Source organism: Delphinapterus leucas, chromosome 3, assembly GCF_059928025.1.
Source record: "Delphinapterus leucas isolate spDelLeu-1000000601 "Yukka" chromosome 3, BTC_Dleu_Yukka2, whole genome shotgun sequence".
In the NCBI taxonomy this organism is placed as follows: domain Eukaryota; kingdom Metazoa; phylum Chordata; class Mammalia; order Artiodactyla; family Monodontidae; genus Delphinapterus; species Delphinapterus leucas.
This window is the reverse complement of record NC_143131.1, coordinates 66,516,325-66,539,679: the sequence shown is the minus strand read 5'-3', so window position 1 is coordinate 66,539,679 and position 23,355 is coordinate 66,516,325. Positions and strand designations below refer to the sequence as shown.

The 23,355-nt window shown below is 37.5% G+C and overlaps 1 protein-coding gene across 2 annotated transcripts in view; it reads right to left on the bottom strand.

The window, feature by feature from the left end:
- The window catches only part of ATG10 (autophagy related 10), a 244,476-nt gene that overhangs the window by 181,550 nt on the left and 39,571 nt on the right, over positions 1–23,355 (bottom strand). For both annotated transcript variants that reach the window (XM_022593459.2, XM_089909094.1), the window contains exon 3: positions 5,383–5,490. In XM_022593459.2, coding sequence (XP_022449167.2) covers positions 5,383–5,490 — 108 coding nt within the window. The remainder of the gene's footprint in view (positions 1–5,382; positions 5,491–23,355) is intronic.

Here is a 23,355-nt window from a genome sequence, read left to right as displayed (position 1 = left end):
GAGTTTTAAAGGTTAATGACTAATTTTCCTCAAAAAATTGTCTAACACGAATATAGAGCCTTTGCTCCCACTTCCATTCTCAAACTATTGTTTTATTTATGTAAATAAGGCTTTGATAAGACTTTCCACAATAAGCTCATATTTGTTAAAGCATTTAACATGTTAAATCATGTTTTTCACTAGTGTTAAATGATATCTTAATTTCTCTAAGAAAAGTCTTCAGTTAAATCCAAAAAGTCCTAAATTGATAAAGTGAAGTATTAGCACCAACATCCATTTATAGAAATTAGTGTTACGGACTAACCCTGGTGTCACAGTGATTAAGAATCCGCCTGCCAATGCAGGAGACACGGGTTTGAGCCGTGGTCGGGGAAGATCCCACATGCCGCAGAGCAACGAAGCCCGTGTGCCACAACTACTGAGCCTGCACTCTAGAGCCCATGAGCCACAACTACTGAGCCTGCATGCCACAACTACTGAAGCCCGTGTGCCTAGAGCCTGTACTCCGCAACAAGAGAAGCCATTGCAGTGAGAGGCCCATGCACCGCAACAGAGTAGTCCCTGCTCGCCACAACTAGAGAAAGCCCGTGTGCAGCAACGAAGACCCAACACAGCCATAAATAAATAAATAAATAAATAAAAATTTAAAAAAAAAGAAATTAGTGTTACATATAATAAGATATTCAAGAACCAGTGTTGATTATGTTGGCTCCTGTTGAAAATATTCACTTACATTTATAAGATTTTAAATTGAGGCAATGAATTTCTCTTGGTCACTGGTAAAGAAAAGATCTTGTTCAAAAATTGCCACAGTCTTGTTATTTCACAAACTCAGAAATGTCACAAGCAAATCATATAAACTACTCTCAACAATAAATGTCTTATCTAATGATTAACCTATAAGAACTCCTGCTCCCCAAAACTAGAACTAAGTTACCCCAATATATTTAGTAGATTTCTGAATATCATCTCACTCTTTCAAGTATCATTTTAAATTATATTTTAAAAATTCAAAAAAGACATAGTTTATGATTTTCACAAATTACTTCACTTATATATTCCATTATATTTCACTTTGATTTTTAAAATCCTGTTTATTAAAGGTTTAAACTCACAGGCATAAAAATCATGAATCCAGCTACCCTTCTACAGTCAAGACTGCCGGTTCTGGTTAGGACAAAGAAGTGAGTTGACTTCGCACTTCATACATGGCCAATTTTTTAAAAAATCTTTTTAAAGCAACTATTAGTAGAGGCATTCTTTCAAATAAATAGGAAATGTGATATACAGATATGGATCAGGCTTTAAATTCTAAAGAGAATTCAGAGGTCCCCTGGCTCAGTCTTCTACACAATGCAGGACTGGTTATAACTAGGTTATAAACTGGTGGCCTAAGGACCATTTGAACCCATACACATAGTTTATTTGGCCTGCACAGTTTGTTTGTTTTTCAATTAAACCCACCTGGAGCTGCATTTCTACTACCCCTTTGGATGAGCCATTCCCTCTCCACTTCTCCACGGCTCCCACCACTCCCCATCACCCCGCTTCACTCACTCATCATCTGCCTGGTGCTTGAAGCATCTGAACATTTCCATCAGTGGCTACTGTTATGGAGAAAGGGCTATCTACTCTGTGGCTGAACATCTCCATGAAAGGGAAGGGAACTCACAACTTTGCAAGTTGACCAATTTCACTGTAGGCAACTCTAGACAGTAGAGAGACTTGTCTAGAATAATTTCCAGACACAAACTAATTCTATCCTCAGAAACAAAATGAGTCTACTCTGTCTTCCACAGGAAAGCCTTCTAGATATCTTAAGACAACTAACCTTCCTAGGTCTTCAGAGCTCCCAAATAGTCCTCATAATAATATATTTTCAAGCCCACCCATGGCATGCTTCTTTGAATGGATAAACCCTACTTATGATTTATTTTCAGCTATTATTTATGGATTCATTCATTATGCATTCTAGCTATCAATGTTGCTCTTCACATGTAATAATGTAATATTTCCTTTAGATCAGTGATTTTTAAACTTTCTGGTCTCAGTACTCCTTTATACTTTTAAAATTCATTGAGGATTCCAAGGAACTTTTGTTTGAGAGTTATATATATGGATATTTACTATATTAGAAATTAAAATTGAATTTTTTAAAAAATTTGTTAATTCACTTTAAAAATACATAGCAATATAACAGCAAATTTCTATGAAAAATAAATGTTTTCCAAAATAACATAAATGAGTAAGTAAAGCAGTATTGTTTTACATTTTGCAAATATTTTTAATGTCTGACTCAATTAAAGACAACTGGATTCCTATAACTATTTCTGCATTCATTCTGTTGCAATATCACACATAGTAGCCTCTGGAAAACTCGGGGAGAATGGAAGTAAAAATGTAAATAATACTTTAATATTGTTAAATAGTTTTGACCTTGTGGACCCCTTGAAAGGGGTCCCTCCAGGGGCCCCTCTTTCAGGGACCCTCCAGGGGTCCCCAGTCAATATTTGGAATCCATTTATAAATGCTTTCATTAGTGTAGCTTAGGTTCCAGTTATTTTCTCTAGCATCCATGGCATTCTTCTCACTTATCTTGAGCTTATGGTCAACTAAAATCACTCGCTCTTTCTCAAACAAATTTCTGTCATGTCAATGCAGACCTTATACATAAATTCCCCTACAGCTGCCATTTTGTTGGCTTCAGATTACCCTTTGGTAGTAGACGCTGTTGGTGCCCTACCCAGGTCCCCTTAAGGCCGGTGTAATTGTTGGCTGATAACACACAGCAGCCCCCTTCTCTGAAGAATTTCTCAGTAATACTGGAGCCATCTTGCTTGGGAAGCTATGTCTATCTCTACGTCAGCCAGTGATTGACTGACAAACCAATAACTTACAGAGTACAAAAGGTCAGCCTCAAGGACACAAAGTAGGACTAATTCTGGGTATCTGTACTCCAGAGCTTCAAGGAGATCAGACTAAAGTTAGTCTCTAGTGAGACCACAATCTTCCTTAGCTTTTATCCCTTGTTCTGTCCTGCTTCTGGCACTCTTTTTCTCCTAAGAACACATCCCTAATAAGTCACTTTAACAGGAATCTCCATATCAGGCTCAACCTAAGACATTTTTTATCTCATCAAGATTATTGCAATATCAACTCTACCATACATCATATTAGCTAACCATCTCAGCTGTACACCATCTCAAATATGCTAAGAATTGTATTATAAAGTACTGCAGTGGTTTCTCAAAGTGTGGTGGTCCCTGTACCAGCAGCATCAGCATAACATGGGAACTTAGAATTGCAAATTCTCAGGCCCCAGTCCAAACCTACTGAATCACAAACTCCATCACAAACATGTGCTGTAAGTAACTAATCCACTGCTGTTGAACATTTTAGTTTCTATTTTTCCTATTATAAATAACGGTAAAATGAATATACTTGCATGTAAAACTTTGTGTACATTTCTGATTATTTTATAAGTATTTGTCTGCAATTTACTTTGATGTAAAAGTACTGCATCAAAAAAGAAGATGTATTGATACATGAATCAGGGATGGATATGTAATACAGCAAGCACAGCAAAATGTTAATGGTAGAATCCAGGTGATGAGTACATGGATGTTCATTGCAAAATTCTTTCAACTTTTTCATATGTGTTTGAAATTTGTTGGGAAATGTTGAAAATAAAAAATGTTGAAAAAATATATTTTATGAAGCTAAATTCCTAGAATTGGAATAGACTGTTCATAGTATGTGCACATCTTCAAACTTTGTAAAGTTAAAACATCAACCAGAAAGTGTCAGTTCCCTCACACTGTCAACACCACTTTTTAGTGCTTTTCAAATGTCTGACAACTTGTTAGGCAAAAACTAGTAATTTATCTCTTAAATCATCATCTCCATGTGCATTTTTTAAAGCTAATATATAATGAACTGAAAAGCTTCCCAACATGCTTGGCTTCAGATAGGATGTTGGTTACTTGAACCAGGAAACAGTAATCAAGATTTGAACACCTACTCGGGGGCACTTACCTTATTACCTACCCTCAGGAATAACTTGCAAACTAAACTGTACAGGCGAGAGTTACTTCCAGGCCAGCATCATACACAGGCAGAGGGAGTTAGTGCTGGACTGTCCAAGGGGACTGATTTAACAGGTCCTAAGAAAGGACTCTTCCTTCACAAAAAAGTCTCCTTTCCCATTTTACCAGGATACTCAGAATTCTAAGCATTAGAGTTCTTTCTTTATGTTAAAGCAATTAGATTCCCACCGATTCAATTTTCTTTTTTTTTTTTTGCGGTACGCAGGCCTCTCACTGTTGTGGCCTCTCCTGTTGCGGAGCACAGGCTCCGGGCGCGCAGGCTCAGCGGCCATGACTCACGGGCCCAGCTGCTCCGCAGCATGCGGGATCTTCCTGGACTGGGGCACGAACCCGTGTCCCCTGCATCGGCAGGCGGACTCTCAACCACTGCGCCACCAAGGAAGCCCCTCAATTTTAAAATTCAAGTATTTTACTTCAATATGGGTTCCACATAATTATGGTGCATCCATAGGATGGAATGCAATGGAGATATTAAAAAAGAACTATGGATATCTACATCTACTGACATGAAAAGATACCCATGCTATGCTTGTTCATTGCAGAACACAAGTATGTATGTGTGTGTATGACAGAAATATGTATAAGGATACTTACTAAAATATTAATAGTGGTTACCTCCAGTTGAAGGACATATGGGAGTTTTTTTACTCTTTTAATATATTTCTCTACTGTTTATTTTTACAATAGATATATAAAAAATTTTATTAACAATATAAAGTACAATAAGGCTATTTGCATTTTGATAAAAAGAAAATTGAAAATATCCCAGAAAACCATTAAGCCGTTATTAGCACCTTATTAAATTTTAATTTAGCAAGATTTTCAAGTCAAGGTTAAAGTTGCCTAAGGAATGAGACCCAGATCTAGCATATTTTAAAGGACACAGGAGAAAAATTAAAGGCAGACTAGGTAAAGAGATCTCCATCCAGGTATTAAGCAGCTGAGGTATAGGCCTGTATTATCCTGGTGGGATTTTACTGGGAAAAAATCAACAGGCAACGGAAGGCATCTGTGGTCTTTAGATGCAAGAGAAACCAAAAGGGTGAAGGCTTACTACAATCTGTATAGATCCGGAGTGAATCTTAACTTTACCACAGTTCCTGCTCTCAATATTATAGAAAATAACCTCCTACAAATGATGTTCACTTCTCCCCCTATAGCAGGTCCAGGATCTGATGGCAGTTAATTTTTAAAATATATTATTTATCAGATTTAAATTTTTACTTTATACTTTACAAAGACTGAAAAGGAAAACATGACATGTTAAATCACTCACCTCCATGGGAAGACATGTTTGTACACAGGCAGATGTTCCTCGATGTGACACTGCAGTCCCATTTTTAATTTGAAACTGTGTTTTGCACATGTAGCCATCAGAACAGTCCTGTGTTCCATCACCAAACAATACATAAGAAAATGCCAATTACTGTAAGAACTCATCATTCTAAGATCTACAGCATCTCGTAAGTTCCAAACCGAGCAATGAAAAACTAAGTATATTAAATGAGATAATATGGATAAAGAAACTCATCCAATACCCCTGTACATAGTAGGTACTCAATAATTAGAAAATTTAATCCCCTACTTTTCATACCTATTAATGATGTTTCCTCTTCTCTTAGATTAAATCCCTTTTATTCCCCAAGCATTTCAAAGCATAGAATTCATAGAACACAATGGGTTGGCATCTGTTTAAAAATATCTAAACTTATAGAAATATCTTGTCACATAATTAATACTGATGTTCATGGCATATACAGAAATAGAAATTTTAGGAGGACATGCATCTTGAAGCTAGAAGGGACCCTCTATTTCAATTTCTTGTTCAAGGGAAGATCTCCATTAAAAGGTCCCAGAGAGGTAATCATTCAGCACCTTCCTAAGCACTTCCAGGAACCTGCACTTCACTCCCTTACATGACTACCACCTCCATTTTGGCATATGACACATTGTTCATTGAGAAAGTTTAGTTCTACATTGCACTAAAATATTTCCCTTTAACCTTAATTCACTGGTTCTAGTTCTGCCCTCTGGAGTCTAAACTCTTTTCCACAGAGCCATTATTCAAAGAGTTGAAGACAATTACCACCATTTTCAAATGTTTGTTGTAAGATATGATTTCGAAGCCCTTCACCAGTTGCATTTCTCTTCTGTTTTTTATACTTGCTGTTAAATACACTAATGGATGATGTTCATCTAATTGTGGTAAGTTTCATTTTTTTTAAGGCAAAACTTGTTTGAACTTAATGAAGTTGTGTAAAAATGTAATAACTTGTCATGCACAAACATACTCACATATCAATGAATATTATTAATTCTCCACCAAAATGTCACACTAACATTCATATTTTAACAGAATTAAAATAATTATAATTAAGAAAAACATGGTTACTTAATTTGACGTAGTAAAAAAAAAAATACAAAATAGCATCCAAACTAAAAAATTCATAATTTACTTAAATACTTTTACTAAGATTAAAATATCCAGTTTTTAACTATAAAATAAGACAATTTTAGAGTGTTTGTGAGCTATTTAATACTGAGTATTTTTAAAAATTTGTGTCATGACAACTATGTAAGAGCATTTGATATTAGGTAACTATCCTGGGTTGATTGTATCCTCCCAAATTTCATGTCCACCGGGAACTTTGTTGGTGACCTTATTTGGAAATAGGGTCTGTGCAGATGTAATCAAGTTAATATGAGATCATACTGGAATAGACTAGACCCTAAATCCAATATGACTGGTGTAGTTATAAGAAGAGGGAAATTTGGCTACTACAAGCCAAAGAATGCCAAGGATTGCCATCAACTACCCAGAAGCTAGAAAAGGCACAGGAAGATTCTTCTCTAGAGACTTTGGAGGGAGCATGGCCCTGCTGACACCCTGATTTCCAACTTCCAACTTCCAGAACTGTGAGAGAATAAATTTCTGTGTTTTAAGCCACGCAGTTTGTGGTACATTGTTATGGCAGCCCTAGGAAACTAATACAGAAACTATATTTTCTGAGAAATCTGGTGGCACCTTTTTAATACCTCCCAGTTAGTTAGGCTGTCATCCCGCCAGGACTCACACAGGGGCCGCCCTGCTGTTTGGTCATGATCAACAGTAGTTCTGATTGACTGCAGCCAACTCATTCAGACTGGTTGATGCCACTACCATAGGTTGTTAAATATTTTGAATATCCTTCCTGCCTGTAAAGTAAGCTATTAGGCATCGAATACTATCATCTTTTATTATTTCACTAAAGTTCTACATTTTGTAGATGGAATTATTGTTTTAAATTCTAGTGAAAGCTATTCTCTTTTCTACTAGATTTGAACCAGAAAGATAAAACCCTGGCAGTGTTGGCAGCCCTCATGTGATTAAATGGAGCCTGAGAATAAAGCCAATGTAGAGGAAAGCAAGGCCATAATATGCAGAGACCAGATCCTGATTACACTATTTATACCAATCACACCTGAAGCTAGCTCTACCCTCAAATTTTTCAATTACATGGACCCCAAAAGTCCCTTCTTTGCTTCACCCAACTTAAGTTGGATTTTCTGTCACTTGTAGCCAAAATAATCTTTTTATAAAGTGACCTATATTGCATTTGGTAGTTTAAAACGAGACTTTCTACTGTATTGTATTATCACTCTCATTATGATAATCAATACCTGATTATATAAAAGATTTACCAAATACAATAAAACCATAATAGTATGTGTTTCTGAGAAAAAGTACTCACAGTCTGCAATTTAAAAATAATCTAGCGACTTTGTAGCCAGCAACTTTGCTAAGTTTGTTTATAGACTATTTTTGATTTTATAATATTTGTATCATCTATTAATAAAGATGTTTTCAGGGCTTCCCTGGTGGCGCAGTGGTTGAGAGTCTTCCTGCCAATGCAGGGGATGCGGGTTCGTGCCCCAGTCCGGGAAGATCCCACATGCCGCGGAGCGGCTGGGCCCGTGAACCTGCGCGTCCGCAGCCTGTGCTCCGCAACAGGAGAGGCCACAACAGTGAGAGGCCCACGTACCGCAAAAAAAAAATTTTTTTTAATAAAAATAATCTAGCAACAGAGAAAACAAATCATAGGATATTCAGAGAAAAGTCAGAGCTAAACTGTGTGTACTGAGTATAATTCATCAAATGAGGATAAATGTTGTATTTCATATTTTCTATACCTGAGTGCTGGTCATACAACCTCTTCCTAAGGGAAGCTACAATTTAGTAAAACTCTAATTACAATGCAAAATACACCTCCTTTGACATCAAAGAGGTGAGTCAGAAATTCCTGTATACCTATGTTATAAAATCTAAATAAATTATCTGGTATCTTTTAAGATAGAGACATTATTTTCAGTATTATTTATAATTTAAGCAATTTAAATCTCTGTTTTAGGCAATTTCTGATACTATTTATTAGTGTCTCTAGGGAGGTGCAAAAGAGTTTTTGACTCAGCCTATATTTGGTCATGGTGATTTTCTTTTCAGTATCAATCTCTTAATAGTCAAGATTAGCCTTGAAAAATTAAATATAGAAAAAGGAGAGTTTTATAGCATTTCAAACATTTACTTCCACATAAGTAGGCCTTTCTCCCACATCATTTTAATTTAAGGCAGAAAATGTTTTATTCTTCGCTGTTGAAAGATGCTTTTTTAGAGACAACAAACATAAAGGTATGAAAACTGCCCTCTGAACTGGCACTACCGTCAATCAAGGCCAGTAAACAAAGTTGAACTCAAACCTCCCCCTGAAAATTCCAGTGGACGTTCCGCTCTAGCTTCCCTGCATTCTTTTTGTACAATTTAACATTAACCTCCTTTAATTTTTTAACATTGATTAGTTTTACTTCCTCCAGTTGATCCTAAGATCAGGGCCTAGGCCCCATCCCTAGAGAAAGAAAGCCTGCAAAGGGAAGCCAGGGTCCTTACTGTAGAATCTAGACTGACCTCCACATAAAAACCTCATCCCCACAGAGTCTGAAAACACCCCAGACCTGCATGGGAGGAGGTGGAACAAAAGGAACCTTACAGCTTACCCAGTTCAACCCTCCTGCTTTAGCGATAAGAAGGTGAAGGACTGAAGCACTTTTAAGAGACTTGTCTTACAGCTAATTAGGGGCAGAGCTAGAAGTAGAAGGCAAGCCTCTTGGCCTGTGTTCTTTCTACTACACTAAGCAAGTTCTACCAGAGAGCAGGATCATGGCAGAAAGATCTTTACTGATGCTCGCGGACTGGTATACGCCAGGCTCTGCACATGGAATAAAAAGCTCAAGCCACTCAAAGTGTGGTCTGGGGACCAGCAGCCTCAGGGTCACCTGGGAGCTTGTTAGACATGTAGAATCCCAAGTCCCACTTCAGACCTTCTGAATTGGAATCTGTATTTAACAGGATCCCAGATGATTTGTGTGCACATTTGGAAGCACTGAGGCAGGGAGCACTGCAATCCCTGCGGGACAGCAAACTGACTGCATTAAACAGTGGTTCTCAGCCCTAGCTGCACATCTGAATCATCTGAGGAGTTTTCAAAATGCTGTTGCTGGGGTCCACCCTCAGACTGGTGAAGTAAGAATCTTCCCAGTAGCCTCTAATGAAAAGCCAGGGTAGAGAACCACTGCACTAAATTCACTGGAGTCCCCTTCTGAACTCTGAGAACAGAGCCAACCACAGACTCTGCAGCTGCCTCTGCAGAAAACGCCACAAACAGCTCCCAACTTTCAGGAATTCCAGGGCTCACTCGGAGCACTCCATATACTAAACTTGCCTCTGTGGATGCTCATCTTGGAGCTTCGACTGTGCTGAGACTGCTTTTTATATGGTCTTCACTACCACCTCAAACCCTACTCTCTGGCAACTTGCCCAGCCTTGACCTGGTCATCTGTAACAGCCAGTAATCTCATAACTTAAAACCTTCCCATGTCCAACTACACTTCTGCCATCAGGACTCCCTGCTGCCCACTGCCACGAAGCAGGTTCCTCCACAATGTCACTGTAGAAGAGAAACTAATAGGAAATGCAGGTGCTGTATGTAACCCAGACACCACTAATAAAAAGAGAACACATCCTCACAGTCAAAACTCCTCAGGTCATCTAGATGGAATGCCCTTCACCTTATGCCAAAACAAGGAATAAAGATTTAAATGAGGAAAACAGTACCATAAATGTGTTCACAATGAAAACACTGGAAGATTATAAACTCTTTTATCTATCTATTTATTTATTTATTTATTTTGCGGTACGCGGGCCTCTTACTGCTGTGGCCTCTCCCGTTGCGGAGCACAGGCTCCGGACGCACAAGCTCAGCGGCCATGGCTCACGGGCACAGCCGCTCCGCGGCATGTGGGATCTTCCCGGACCGGGGCACGAACCCGCGTCCCCTGCATCGGCAGGCGGACTCTCAACCACTGCGCCACCAGGGAAGCCCTATCTATTTATTTTTATTTTTTTATTTTTTATTTTTGGCTGCGAGGCTTGCAGCATCTTATTTCCCCGACCAGGGATCAAACCCGTGCCCCCTGCAGTGGAAGCACAGTCTTAACCACTGTACTACCAAGGAATTCCCTAAAAGCTTTTAAAGGATATTTAAAAAGTAAATAAAAATCATGTAAAGTCATGTAAAATAATGATAAATTCTACTGCATGGAAAAAATTCTAAACACCATAAAGTCAAAAGGCAAATATTAAAATGTGAAAAAAAGATCTGTAGCTCAAATCATAGAAAAGGACTAATTTTTTCAATATATAAATAGCTTTAATTTCCTCAGTATATTAATAGTTCTCACAAACCAATAAGAGGAACAGCCCAATAGAAAAATAAGCAAACGATATAAATAGATAGTTCACTAAACAGGAAGTATACATGGATTTTAATCATATAAAAATATGTTCAATGTTACCCATAAGAAAAATGCAAACTAAAACATGTGATACCATTTTTTACCTATCAGATTGGCAAAGATCAGAAAGCCAAAGTGAAATACACTCTGTAGACAAAGATGTGGATAAAACAGGCAGGCGCTCTCATACATTGCCAAGGGCAGGGTAGTTTAAATTAGTATAACCTCCCTGTAGAGCAAGTTGACAATAACTATCTAAACTTAAAATGCACATACCTTCCATCCAGAAATGCTACTTCCAGGAATTTATCGTACAGATACAACTGCACATGTAGAAAGTAAAATTCATGCAATGATATGTATTAAAGTATTGTTTTAATAGCACAGTATTGGAAATAACCTAAATGCCCATAGGTGAGGATTGGTTAAATAAATTATAGTATATCCAAATAACAGAATGCTATGCAGTCATAAAAAAGTGACTGTAAGTATTCATATGGAATAATAACCAAAATAGATCATTAAGTTAAAAATATGCAGAACACATGTATATATGTATATTATCCTACCATTTGTTTAAATATAAACACATATGCTTGTGTACATTGAAGATATCTGAAAGGACACCCAAGACACTGGTATGAGTAATGACCTCTGAGGTTGGGTAAGGAGGGTGGGAAGGTTAGGAAGGAAACTTACTTTTTTAGTGTACAAACCCTTTTGTGCCTATATACAAAAAACACTTCATGTTAAACAAATACTTCATTGATTGCCTTTTGAACATATGCCTCCAGGCCAGCGCAACACTGCAATGGATTCCAACTTGAACTTTTCAGGAGAAAATGTTCTGGAGGCCTTATAGAACCCTAGAGAGACAACCAAGTTTTCTAGTGTAGTACTGACTGCATACTAAGGATTTCCTAATAGAACATGTTTAGGTCTGCTTTCCTACAAGCTGTCAAAAGCTATGCCACTCAGACAGTTATGTTATGCCTGCTGGAATCGAGCTACCCAAATAACTATGGGGCTCTTGTAGCTGAATTTTAATAAGCTTTTAACAATCTACTCTAGAAAAACACTGCTGTCTAAAAAATTAGGTGGTTATCTAAGAGCCTCAGCCCTGCTTTGGAATAAAGGATTGCATATAGGATGTAAACTCAAGTTAACTGCCCATAATGATCAGCTGCAGGAAGGGCTTGTCAAGGCCACTGGGGAGGAATTAAGACAAGAGGAAGTTTCTACGTCACTGCTGGCACTGAACAAACAACAGGACCTTCAAGGCCAATGGAACCCTGAGGGACAGGCCAAACCTAAGCCACAGATCTCAAGTGGTTGTTCTTTCCTCTGTAAGAGATCAAGCCAATACTACCAGTAACTGCCCAGAGCTAATTAATCTTGGGGTCAAAAAAAAAAAAGAAAAACTGCTGCTGAAAAGCAAAGCTTACACTGGGTAAGTCAGACACTAAACTAATATCTGTTCATTTTTGTTAAAGCCTGAAAGTTAGATGGTGTATGAAGGTAACTGTTAAGGATTTAGAGATCCTCCAGAACACAATTTTGAATATATTAAAACGTCTCCTCGTGCCCCAACCCCCACCCAATCTCACTAACCGATACTGCTACACCTTCCCAATATGTGTGTGGATGTTGACCATGGCTGACTCTGATGCCTCTGAGTCAGTATCAAGAGTGACCAGATCCAGTCAAAGTGATTCATGGGTAACTGCCAGCCTTTGACTCAGGCAAAAATTCAAAAGAAACCAAAAACCCAAAAGTAAAAGTAGGTATATAACATATTTCACCTTTGAAAAAGACCTTGGTCTTCTCCTTGGTCTTGTAGTATTTTGGAGTTTATTAAACATGACACAGCCATTTATTGAATAGTCCATCAATACCTTCTCCATACTTTCTGGGGGAGAGGGCTGGAGATACACCTCAGATAATAATAAATTCCAGCTGAGGGAGCAGCAGCTGTCCTTCTGGGAAAGAATTAAATCTTCTTCTGGATGTGTGGTCGCATCCAACAGAGGCCCATACCCCCTTGCTTCACCATTTGCACAACATAACCCGTTATGATTATTGCCTTTATCTGTGTGACCTAAGGTGTGAATGACTACTGAACACATTGGTTCACTACCTGGGAATTAAACCACAAAACATGGTGACCATTGGTCCTTAATTGGAGGTTCTCTGGCTCTGCCCAGTTTAAAAGAGCTTTTTCTTAGCATGGTCATGGTATGAAACTAAAAGAGAATCTGTGGGATTTTAACTTGAAATATTCTCTCTAAGGCAGCCATGTGTCAGAAGGTTATACGGCCTTCTCTTGCAATACTTAGTTCAGCAGTTACTCTTGTTTACATTAGCGTACTCATTACAGACTCTTATTAGGTTTAAAGTTCTAATCAACCTATAAACAAAGCACAGAGGACTAATTATAGTTACTGAATAGAATCTAAATATTATAAATCTTGATGATGTAAAAATAATAATATAATTAATTTAAAAATCAGAAGGAGGAACAGAAAGGAATGTGGGATATAGTATAAGTACTCTAAATTCCTCATCTATCACAGCAGGAATCAATAGTTACTATCCAAAAATGAAAAATCAGGAATTAAAAGTATTAATATATTGTTAAAGGTTGCAGGGATCACTGTGAGCATAACTGAGTTATTCTTCACCAATAGGGGTTCCTTTAAACAAATTTAAATCATCCATATGATGGAATACTATGTAGCTATCAGTAATAATGAGATAGTTCTATATATGCTCACAAAGAAAGATGTCCATTATGTACTGTTAGGTGGAAAAAGTAAGTTACAAAACAATGATCCCACTTTTGTAAATATGTTATAAACGTACATATATTTACATGTGCATAGAAAACAAACTACAAAATTGAGTCAGAGGAGAGGGAAGGAAATATTTTCATCTGTATTTTATATATCTATATATTATCAGAATTTTTACAATGATCATGTATTGTTTTTCCTTGTAAAACTTATTTAACATAAAAATCCAATCCATGAAAGAAAAATGTAATACTGTGCTTTCCTTCCACTCTCTGCAATCAATAATACTCTAAGAACCATAAAATGTTCTTGCATACAATATTAACTTTTATTTTCTCTCCTTTTTAAACTTACCCTTTAGTTGCTAAACCAAAATAAGGCCAATACTTCTTTCCTAGGTCACTACCTAATTATGGTATACCTTCACTTTGCTTCTCAAGTGGACATTGTTTTACACCACTTAGGGCCTTCAATTTTCAATTCCATTCAATAAAGACATATTGAAAACCCCAGCACTGTGCTCATTTTAGTTAGTTTTCCTACAATAGTCCTACTCCCTTTCCCTGACAGGACTCTTAGACCTACCCTACCAAGTCCCTCTGCTTTTTACCTCTAACCCCTTCTGACTTCCTAGATGAGCAGTAGAACGCACTGCTCTCCCCTTCCCCAAAGGCAGGTCAAAGCACAGCAAGCACCTGCTGTATAAATAAATAAATAAAATAAAATTCAAAAATTAAAAAAAAAAAAAGCACAGCAAGTGCAGTGACCCCAGGGAATAAAGAGCAGAAGAAAATCAGCCACTTGTTAGCCCAGAAAAGGAGGTTACTGGACCAATTTGATGACCTTATTGGGGATAGGGGGCGGGGATGAGCACACACGCATACCTGTTGATGTGTACTTGCACAGCCTGCTTATTTCATGCAAATTTTTAAAAAGTGGTTATAGTTTAAATAATGCTAAATCCCTCTCTTTCTTGGAGCCAAAGCATCAAAAGTTAGTTTAGATCACATTGGTTCCATTTTCTTTATTAACACTTTCAACAGATATCTCTACAATGTTGTTTCACTATTAAGCATTTTTGTGGAATTTCATTCTCTTTTCCCTCTTTCACCTTTTAATAATTTATTTTCAGGTTTTCCAAACTGCCCATTTTGATTTTTCAACTTTCAGTTCATAAATGTGGGTCCTCCATGTGTACCCTCATACTTTTTATTATATTAAACAATTTGGTTCTGCTTCCAAGAGCATTCCTGCTTATTTGTGCCCAAGGATTGGCCAACAAATGCTATAACTGATTGGAGAGGAGATGGGGGCCTGCTATAGAAAAAAATTTTTTTCTCTCTTTGTTTCTACTTTCAATTTAAGTTTGTAGAGATTTTACCATATTTTGTTTGCTCTAGATGAAATGTTCTCAAAGGTTTATCACTGCTTTTCTAATATCATAGATAAAATAAGAAAACAAAGATGACCCAAGTTCTGAGCTTCTCCATCTTGATTTCTAAATTTAAAGTTACTCCAAATCTTATTCCTCTCATAAATAATATTTTTATAAAATTACCTGTTATAAGGGAATTATTCAAGGAAATTAAGAGTATTAAAGTAATTTTGTACTTAATAAAATAAATTGAAAGAAATTCTATAGACAGTAGCAAATTATCAGGGTAGCAAACTGTCACTTTCATTTCAAAGCACTGTCCTTGCAAAGCCATACAAATAATTTATTAAGTTTCCTATTTTTTCATGAAATGAAGGATGCCTGATCTTAAGCAGTTTTACTGGGAAAAGGATTCTGCTGTGCGGGTGGGAAGAAGGAAAGGAAGGTGAGAAAGGCCTTCCTGGCATGGGTGCGTACAAAGTACCGCAAAATGGGTGGCTTAAAACAACAAAGATTAATTCTCTCACAGGTCTAGATCTGGAAGCTAGAAGTCTGAAAACAAGGTATCGACAGGGCCATGCTCTCTCTTCAGGCTCTAAGGGAGAATCTTCCCTTGTCTTCTTCTAGGTACTGGTTGTTGCCTACTTATAGACACATCATTCCCATTTCTGCCTCTGTATTCACATGCCTTCTTTCCTGTGTGTCTGTATCTCTGTGTCCAGATTTCCCTCTTCTTAGAAGGACATCAGTCAGATTGCATTGAGGACACACGCTAATCCAGTATGGCCTCATCTTAACTTGATTACATCTGCAAAGACCCTATTTTCAAATAAAGTCACATTCACAGGTTCTGGGTGGACATGAATTTGGGGGGACACTATTCAGCCCAGTACAGGTGAAGAGGCAGCAAGAGCTTGGAGAAAGGCAGTCCCACAGCTCCTGCACCTAACACAGGGGTAGTTGCCCAGAACAGCTGAGGGAGGCCAGTGTTTCAGAAGCTGTTTCAACCTGAAGATACTAGGCCAGACTCTCACGGCTGTTGCGGGAAAACAAAAGGGCTTTGACCAACAATGGGGATGAAAGTACTGACAGCTTTTAGAGAAGGCTGCACAGTACTACACTCACTGTTTTTATGCATGGGAACTGCATAATGTGAGATTGAAGACTTTACTGGAGTCATCCTACGTGCCAAAAAGAGCATTCAATATCCACTACTTGGATCAAAACCAGAAATGTGGCAAACTCAAACTGCTGGCAGAGAAGAGTGAAGAGGAGGAAGGAGAGAGGGAGGATGTTGTCCACTGAGCCTTTTTTATTGATGTAACAAAAGTTTCCTGACATATTTTCCAGAATTAGTCACAATCTCTGCCCTCATAGTCATTTCCATTCCAAGCCTGTGCGTGTTTAAAGCTCTTATACTGATTCCCTCTCTTTCTGTATCTTCCATCAGAACTCCTGCTTCCCATAGCTTGACATTAGCAGGTTGCCTCTGCATCAAGGCAGGAGTTGTGTGAAAGCCAGGTGGACACAATGCAATAGAGAAGGAGGAGAAGCTCACCACCTCACCCCACACTTATGCTACAAATCTTAGAGAGTCTTTCCTCATTTCCATGAATTAATCATGTTCTCGCCATGCTGTGTTCCCAACCATAGGTTTAAAAACAGACCAGCTGAACTGATGGTCATGTATCTAACAGAATCTTAGCTTAAAACCAGTATTCATTAAATTTACATTTCATATAATAAGGGGATAGACTGGTATCCTTCAAGAATTTTTGCATTCGTCTAAGTGTTTCTTTGGTCTTCTAGCCATGATAGAATAACAGAGACTAGATCTACTCTCCCATCTTAAGCAACTAGAAAACCAAACAAAAAATATATGAAATTGGGGTTTGAAGATGTTGGACACAGGCAGTGTAGGACAGTGATCTCTGAGGAAAAGGAAATAAACAAGGTAAGCTCTACAAGTGTCCCAGCTCACTGCCTGAAGAAAGTTCTCAAAGAAAAAGATTAAAATGGCAAATGATTTCATTGTTTGTTTAAATAATCTAAGAGAATCAACAGAAAAAGTAATAAAATAAGAGAGTTTCAGAGAGTGGCCAGGAAAAAGATCAACATATAAAAATCAGTAACTTTACAACTGTAGCAATAATCAGTTAAAATCATAAAGATAAAATACACTATTCCTGGTACGAACACAAATTGTCAAATATCCAGGAAAATACCTATCATTATGTCAAGGAAACTCTATAACTGTACTGTAGGACATGAAAATAATCCCAACAAGTTTTTTATGAAACTTGTAAAATGATTCTCAAATTACTTTTAAAAGAAAATGCATGGGGTAATTAATTTTTAAAAAACAATGAATGATAGGATTATTAGATATCAAAACCAACTAAAGAGCACTAGTAATAATTAAAATCTATGTTATTATGACAGAAAAGAAAAATAGATCAGGGATTAGAGTATGGAGTCTAGAAATAGACACATTTACATGTTGGAATTTAATATATGATAAAAAGAGAATTTGGATCACAGATGGAAGAATGGATGAGTCAATAATGAAATGAAGTCAAGCAGTTCACCATTAAATAAAATAAACAAACTACATTACCACATCTCACAATCTCTAAAATAAATTCCAGATGGATTAAAGCCCTAAACATAAAAAATAAACTAATAAAGATTTAGAGGAAAATATAAGAGAATATTTTCTTAATTTGAAGTTAGGAAAGAGTTCCTGAGCAAAACACCAACCCAGAAGCCATAAAGCAAAAGACTGGCAGATTTATTAAATATTAAAAAACTCCTGTTTGACAAATGATACTATTAACAAAGTTAAAAGAGAAGTGACAGTCTGGGAAAAAATATTTGCAATACATATAGGAAATGAAGGATTGATAGTCGTAATATATAAGTTACTTCTACAAATCACTATTACAAAGATAAACAACTACAGTAAAAGAGACAAAGGGCATAAACAAGAAATTCCTAGAAGAAATACCAGTGACCAATAAGCATATAAAAATATGCTCAACACCAATGTAATGAGGAAAATGCAAATTGAAACAATATATCATTTTTCATCTTTTAGAATGAAAATTTTTAAAGATCAGTAATATCTCATAGTCTAGAGAGTATGAGAAAATGGGCGTACTCATATACTATTTAAGAATATAAATTGCTCCAGTCAGGAGAGAAATTTTGCCTTTCTCTTTCACTCATTTATTCATTCAACAAATATTAGCACTTAGTTCATATAACATGGTGTGCTAGGCCCTAGGAATACAGCAGTGAACCAAACAGACAGAAGTTCTTGCCCTCAGGCAGCTTGCACTCTGGAGGAACAGATGCAGGGCGGAGAACATAACAACTGAATATGTACAGTAGATGGTTTTAGTGCAATAAAAATAAAATAAATTAGAGTGACGGGGACTGAAGTGATAGGGTTAGGAAGATGCTATTTTACATATGGTGGACAGACAGGGGGACCTTGCTGATAAGGTGAGGGATGATCTGACTGAAGTAGGGAATAAGTCATAAAGCTACCTTTATGAACACACTAGACAGTGGGAATGAGCTGCACTTAGACTCCATAGTGGAAACAGCAGAGATAGTATATGGCTGGAGCAGAGTGAAGGAGCAAGGAAATGATGGAATTTAAGACTAGAGAGGAAAGGGGTGTGAACAATTTAGGCCATGCAAGTCATGGTCAGAGCTTTGGATTTTACTCTGACAAAGACCGGAAGTCACTGGAGGATTCTGAGGCACAGACTGTTATGATTGTACTCACATTTTTAAAAGATCACTGTAGCTGCTGTTTAGAGACCAGATTCCTAATGGGCATTAGTTAGGAAGCTATTGCAACAGGCTAGGCGAGAAATAATGGCAGCCTGGGCTACAGTGGTGCAGTGGAGGTGGTGAGAAGTGGTTGATTATGGATATATTTTGAAGATAGAGTTAGTAGGATTTATTAATGGATTAAACATGGGATGTAAGAGAAAGAGAGAAGTCAAGGGGAATGCCAGGTTCCTGTCCCTGGCAACTAGAAGCTAATATTTACTGAAATAGGGAAATATGTGGAAAAAGTAGGCTGTGAGGGAGAGGGGGAAGGTTAAGTGAAAGTGAGTTAAATGTGCTGCCTCATAGACACTCAAATGTATGTCAGGTTGCTGGATATAAAAGCCTGAAGTTCAGGGACATAATAGGTGTTAAAAATACAATTTCAAGAGTCATCAGTGCATATATAGTATTTACAGCCAAGGAGCTGGGTAAGATCTCCTAGAGAAAGTGTCTAATTGGAGAAGAGAAGTCCAAAGATTGAGCCCTGGGGCACTCCAGAGTTGAGCTATTGGGAGATGAGGAGGAAGCAGCAGAGGAAGCCACTAAGAATAGTTGAGAGGTAGAAGGAAACCACAAGGTCAGCGTCTCAGGCACCGAGGAGTAGTTCAAGAAGGGAGTAATAGCTGTGCCAATTTTTCAGCATCTGTCAAAATGTCAAGTGAGCATACCCTCTCATTCAATAATGCTATTTATCTATTCTACAGAAATAAGAATAAGTACACATAAAAATTGTTTTGCATGGACATTTATTAAAGTATCATTTGCCATAGAAAATTAAATGCCCATCAATAGAGGAAAGCTTAAATTATAGTGCATCTGAACAAGAGAACAAAATGTAACAATTAAAAAAAAAACCTGGCAGATGGAAGTTATTGATATGGAATAACCTCTGGATATTAAGTTAAAAAATTACTTTAAGAACAATCATATGAAATGATTGATTCCACATATATGGAAAAAGAAAACATATATGTATATGTTACCTGCAGGGCAGGTAGGATAGTGTGATGAGAGAAAGCATGAGCTCCAAATCAGACTTCCTCAGATATAAATTTGGCTTGTTACCGTGAAAAAATTTCTTAACTTTTCTGACCTTTCTCTCTTCTATAAAATCCCTCAAATGGCGGTTCTAAGGATCAAATGAATTAATATACAAAAAAGATCAGTGTCTGGCATATAGTAATCCCTCAATAAGTGTTAGATGTGAATAAATGTCTTAATAGTGTACATTATAATATATAATAACCATATATATGAGTGCATAGGAAGAGATTTTGAAGTTTACTCTCCAAACTGTTAACACTGGTTTTCTCCAAGGAGAAGTTTAGGACTGGGAATTGGCAGGGGGATGAGAGGTAGCTGAAAGGCACTTAAAACATTTTGACATATATGTCTAAATTACTTTCATTTTTAATAATATACTAGTGTAGATTTTTACAAAAGTATATGTGCACTTCTTATGAAATTTTAAAACTTTTTTTTTTAATTTAGAGAAGAGAAAAGAACAGTAAACATTTATGGACCTCAAAAGCTATTGCAATTTCTATTCAGCTGACACCAAAAAAGATAAATCAAAGAATTGGGATAATGTGAAGCAGGTAATGTAACATTTTCTAGCCATTTCCAAGAAAGATACACAGACAGACTGTGGCAATAAAAATAGAAAAGACAGAAAAGAAGAGCCTGAATAATGAAATAAAGGGAAGAGAATGAAATCAAGCACAGATTCACAGACTCTGAGTCTAACCATTCAGGCAAACAAAAGCCCTACCTATCACACCTGAGAGAGGCAGTCACCCAGTGTCTCCTGACACATTTCCAGTGACACAGACAGCGTGTGTCACCTTATATTAACCAAATATAGTCCCTCACTGGTCCTACTTGTCTCATCCGAAGTAACACATTTAAGACTCTCTCTTCACCAAGACTGACTCTTGGCTACATATTCTGGCTCCACTACCTTGTCTGGGCAAGCCCAGCCCTGCCCAGTGTGGGCAGAGAGAGCACTCCAAGGAGCAGGCTGCTACAGCTGCTCCAAATCTAAAGCAAATACAGCTAAGATTCTTTCTACTTAATGACGCCAACAGGTAGAATTGTTAAGACAATGTGGATGTACAATTGCATGACTTCTGACTTTGACTAAATTCTGCTTGGAGAAACAACATGTATTTGCAGGAGACAAATACTAAAGCATACTCTATGCAGGCTCAACTTAACTCTTTTGTACATAACTCAATGTTTTTCATCACTTCTTTGTCTTCAGTACAAACCCTTCACCAGCTCCTTCTCAGACCTTCCCAAGGTAGAGCTCACTACTCCATGTATGGCTGTGCCTCTAATTACTATTTACTGCATTTGCATGTGTTTTTTCTCATTATAATGTCATTAGCATGTGAGGGAGCCTGGTTGCCAGGGCAACCAGGAGTGGTGAATGCACAGCACAGCCTTTAATGAAAACTTAACCCTACTTCGTTTAATTCCCACTGTGTTTTTTGGCTCACTTCACTTTTGTGGTCGCAAGAATGGAAATATCCTGCAGTTACCCCTTCTTATGTGGTGCTGCTCCAAGGTCTTGGGAGCCTTTGTGTTCCCCTGAACATACGAACAACACTTTATATTTCTCATAACTAACCTTGAAAACTTCCTCTGATAACAATAAATTCTCCTTCTGATCAACAGTGCTCACTCAACACAGTCCTTTGAATATCTAAAATAGTTTATTTTTCTCCAGACTAAATATTCTCAGGTTTTTCAAATTCGATGTTTTCTGCAGTCCTTATTCACCTAACGGCCCACCCCTGAAAACATTCTAAATTATCTGGTTGAGACCAAACTCACTCCTTCTATAGCATCCTGCCAATCTGGTAACCTTCTCAAAAGGAAATAGATTAGTTTGACATGACTTCTTTTTAGCCAGCCTACAAAGGTATGCTTATAAAAGCTAGGTATAATAATAATAATAATAATGGTTTATCAGATGATCAAATCAAGATTTAATTTAAAAAAAATCTCAGTCAGGCAAAAATGAGATGATATTTGGCATGAATAAAAGCAAAATCCTAAAACTAGGCTCAAAAATCCAGCTACACAAATACAGGAGCTCTGCTTAGCAGTAAAGCACACCTTTAAGCCCCAAGATATAGATGCCTTCAAGTTCAATAGGAGCCAAAGTGTGACAGGCTGTCATGAAGGGATTTCTTAGAACTCAGTTTGTAATTGTTATACTTGCAAGATAAAGTAAGGAGAACAAGGTCAACAGTATCGCAGAACTGGTTTAAGAAAGTAAATCTTGTATGAACCAGCAATTAATGACCACAGAAATCTATTATTTTCTGGTATCACTGTCTTTCACAATATGAGGAAAGACAGAAATAGTGGGGCCAGCCACTGAAGTAAGGCAGCCTGAGGAGTTAGAAGCCAATAGGAATTGAGCTCTCACTTCTGATGGAGCATACGTGAAGAAGGGGACCAGTGAGAATGCTATTGTCCAACAAAACCAGCAGCAATGATGGTAATGTTGTTTTGTCCAAAATGGTAGGCAGTAGCCACTTAAAATGCAGCGAGTGCAACTAGGAAACCACATTTTTCATTTTATTTAACTTTACTTAATTTAAATTTCAACTTGAATAGCCACATGTGGCTAGTGGCCACCATATTCTACGGCACAGCATGTAAATGATGGGCTGCTGCAGAGTAAATGTTCTGATAACATTTTAAGATCAGACTATATTCTTTAGCTTTCCCCCAAACAAGCAACTGAAGTGGGACCCAGCAACATCCGAGTCACAGTCTAGAAGGAGGCCCTACTATAGCATCCACTGTAGGCCACATTCTCTACAGGAAAAGGCCCAAGTCATAAGAACAATCTGCCTGAGACCAGGGGTGGGAGTTTAGAAGGAGATGGGTGGTTAGTATCACTACAGACTTGAGAAGCAGTATGGCATAGAGTCAAGCACACAGACTTGAAAACCACACTGCCAGAGTTCAGAAACCATCTGTACAGCTATCTGGCTTAATCCAGCTTAGTCTGGTTCATCACCCTCCTGCCATCTATGCATCCCACTACTGCTGGCCCTTATCCCCCATATCAGTAAGGCATAAGACACTACACATGCCCAGTTGGTAAATATATTTCCTGAAACTTTACCCTCTCCCAGTCCTTGCTTTTTACTCCATTTTCTGATATCTCTTAGTTATTGAATTTGGGACCCATCACAGTTAGCATTCCTGCCTCAGCCTTCCAGATTGTCATATGATTCAGTCCAGTGCTTCCTAACCCTTTTCACATCATGACACATAAAAATTTATATTTGAGCAGCAGTATAATGGAGTAAACTGTAGGGTATTTGGTGGTGTCTATATGAAAGCTGGTGAAAAAAATCTTAAATATATTTTCTTTATACTATACAAT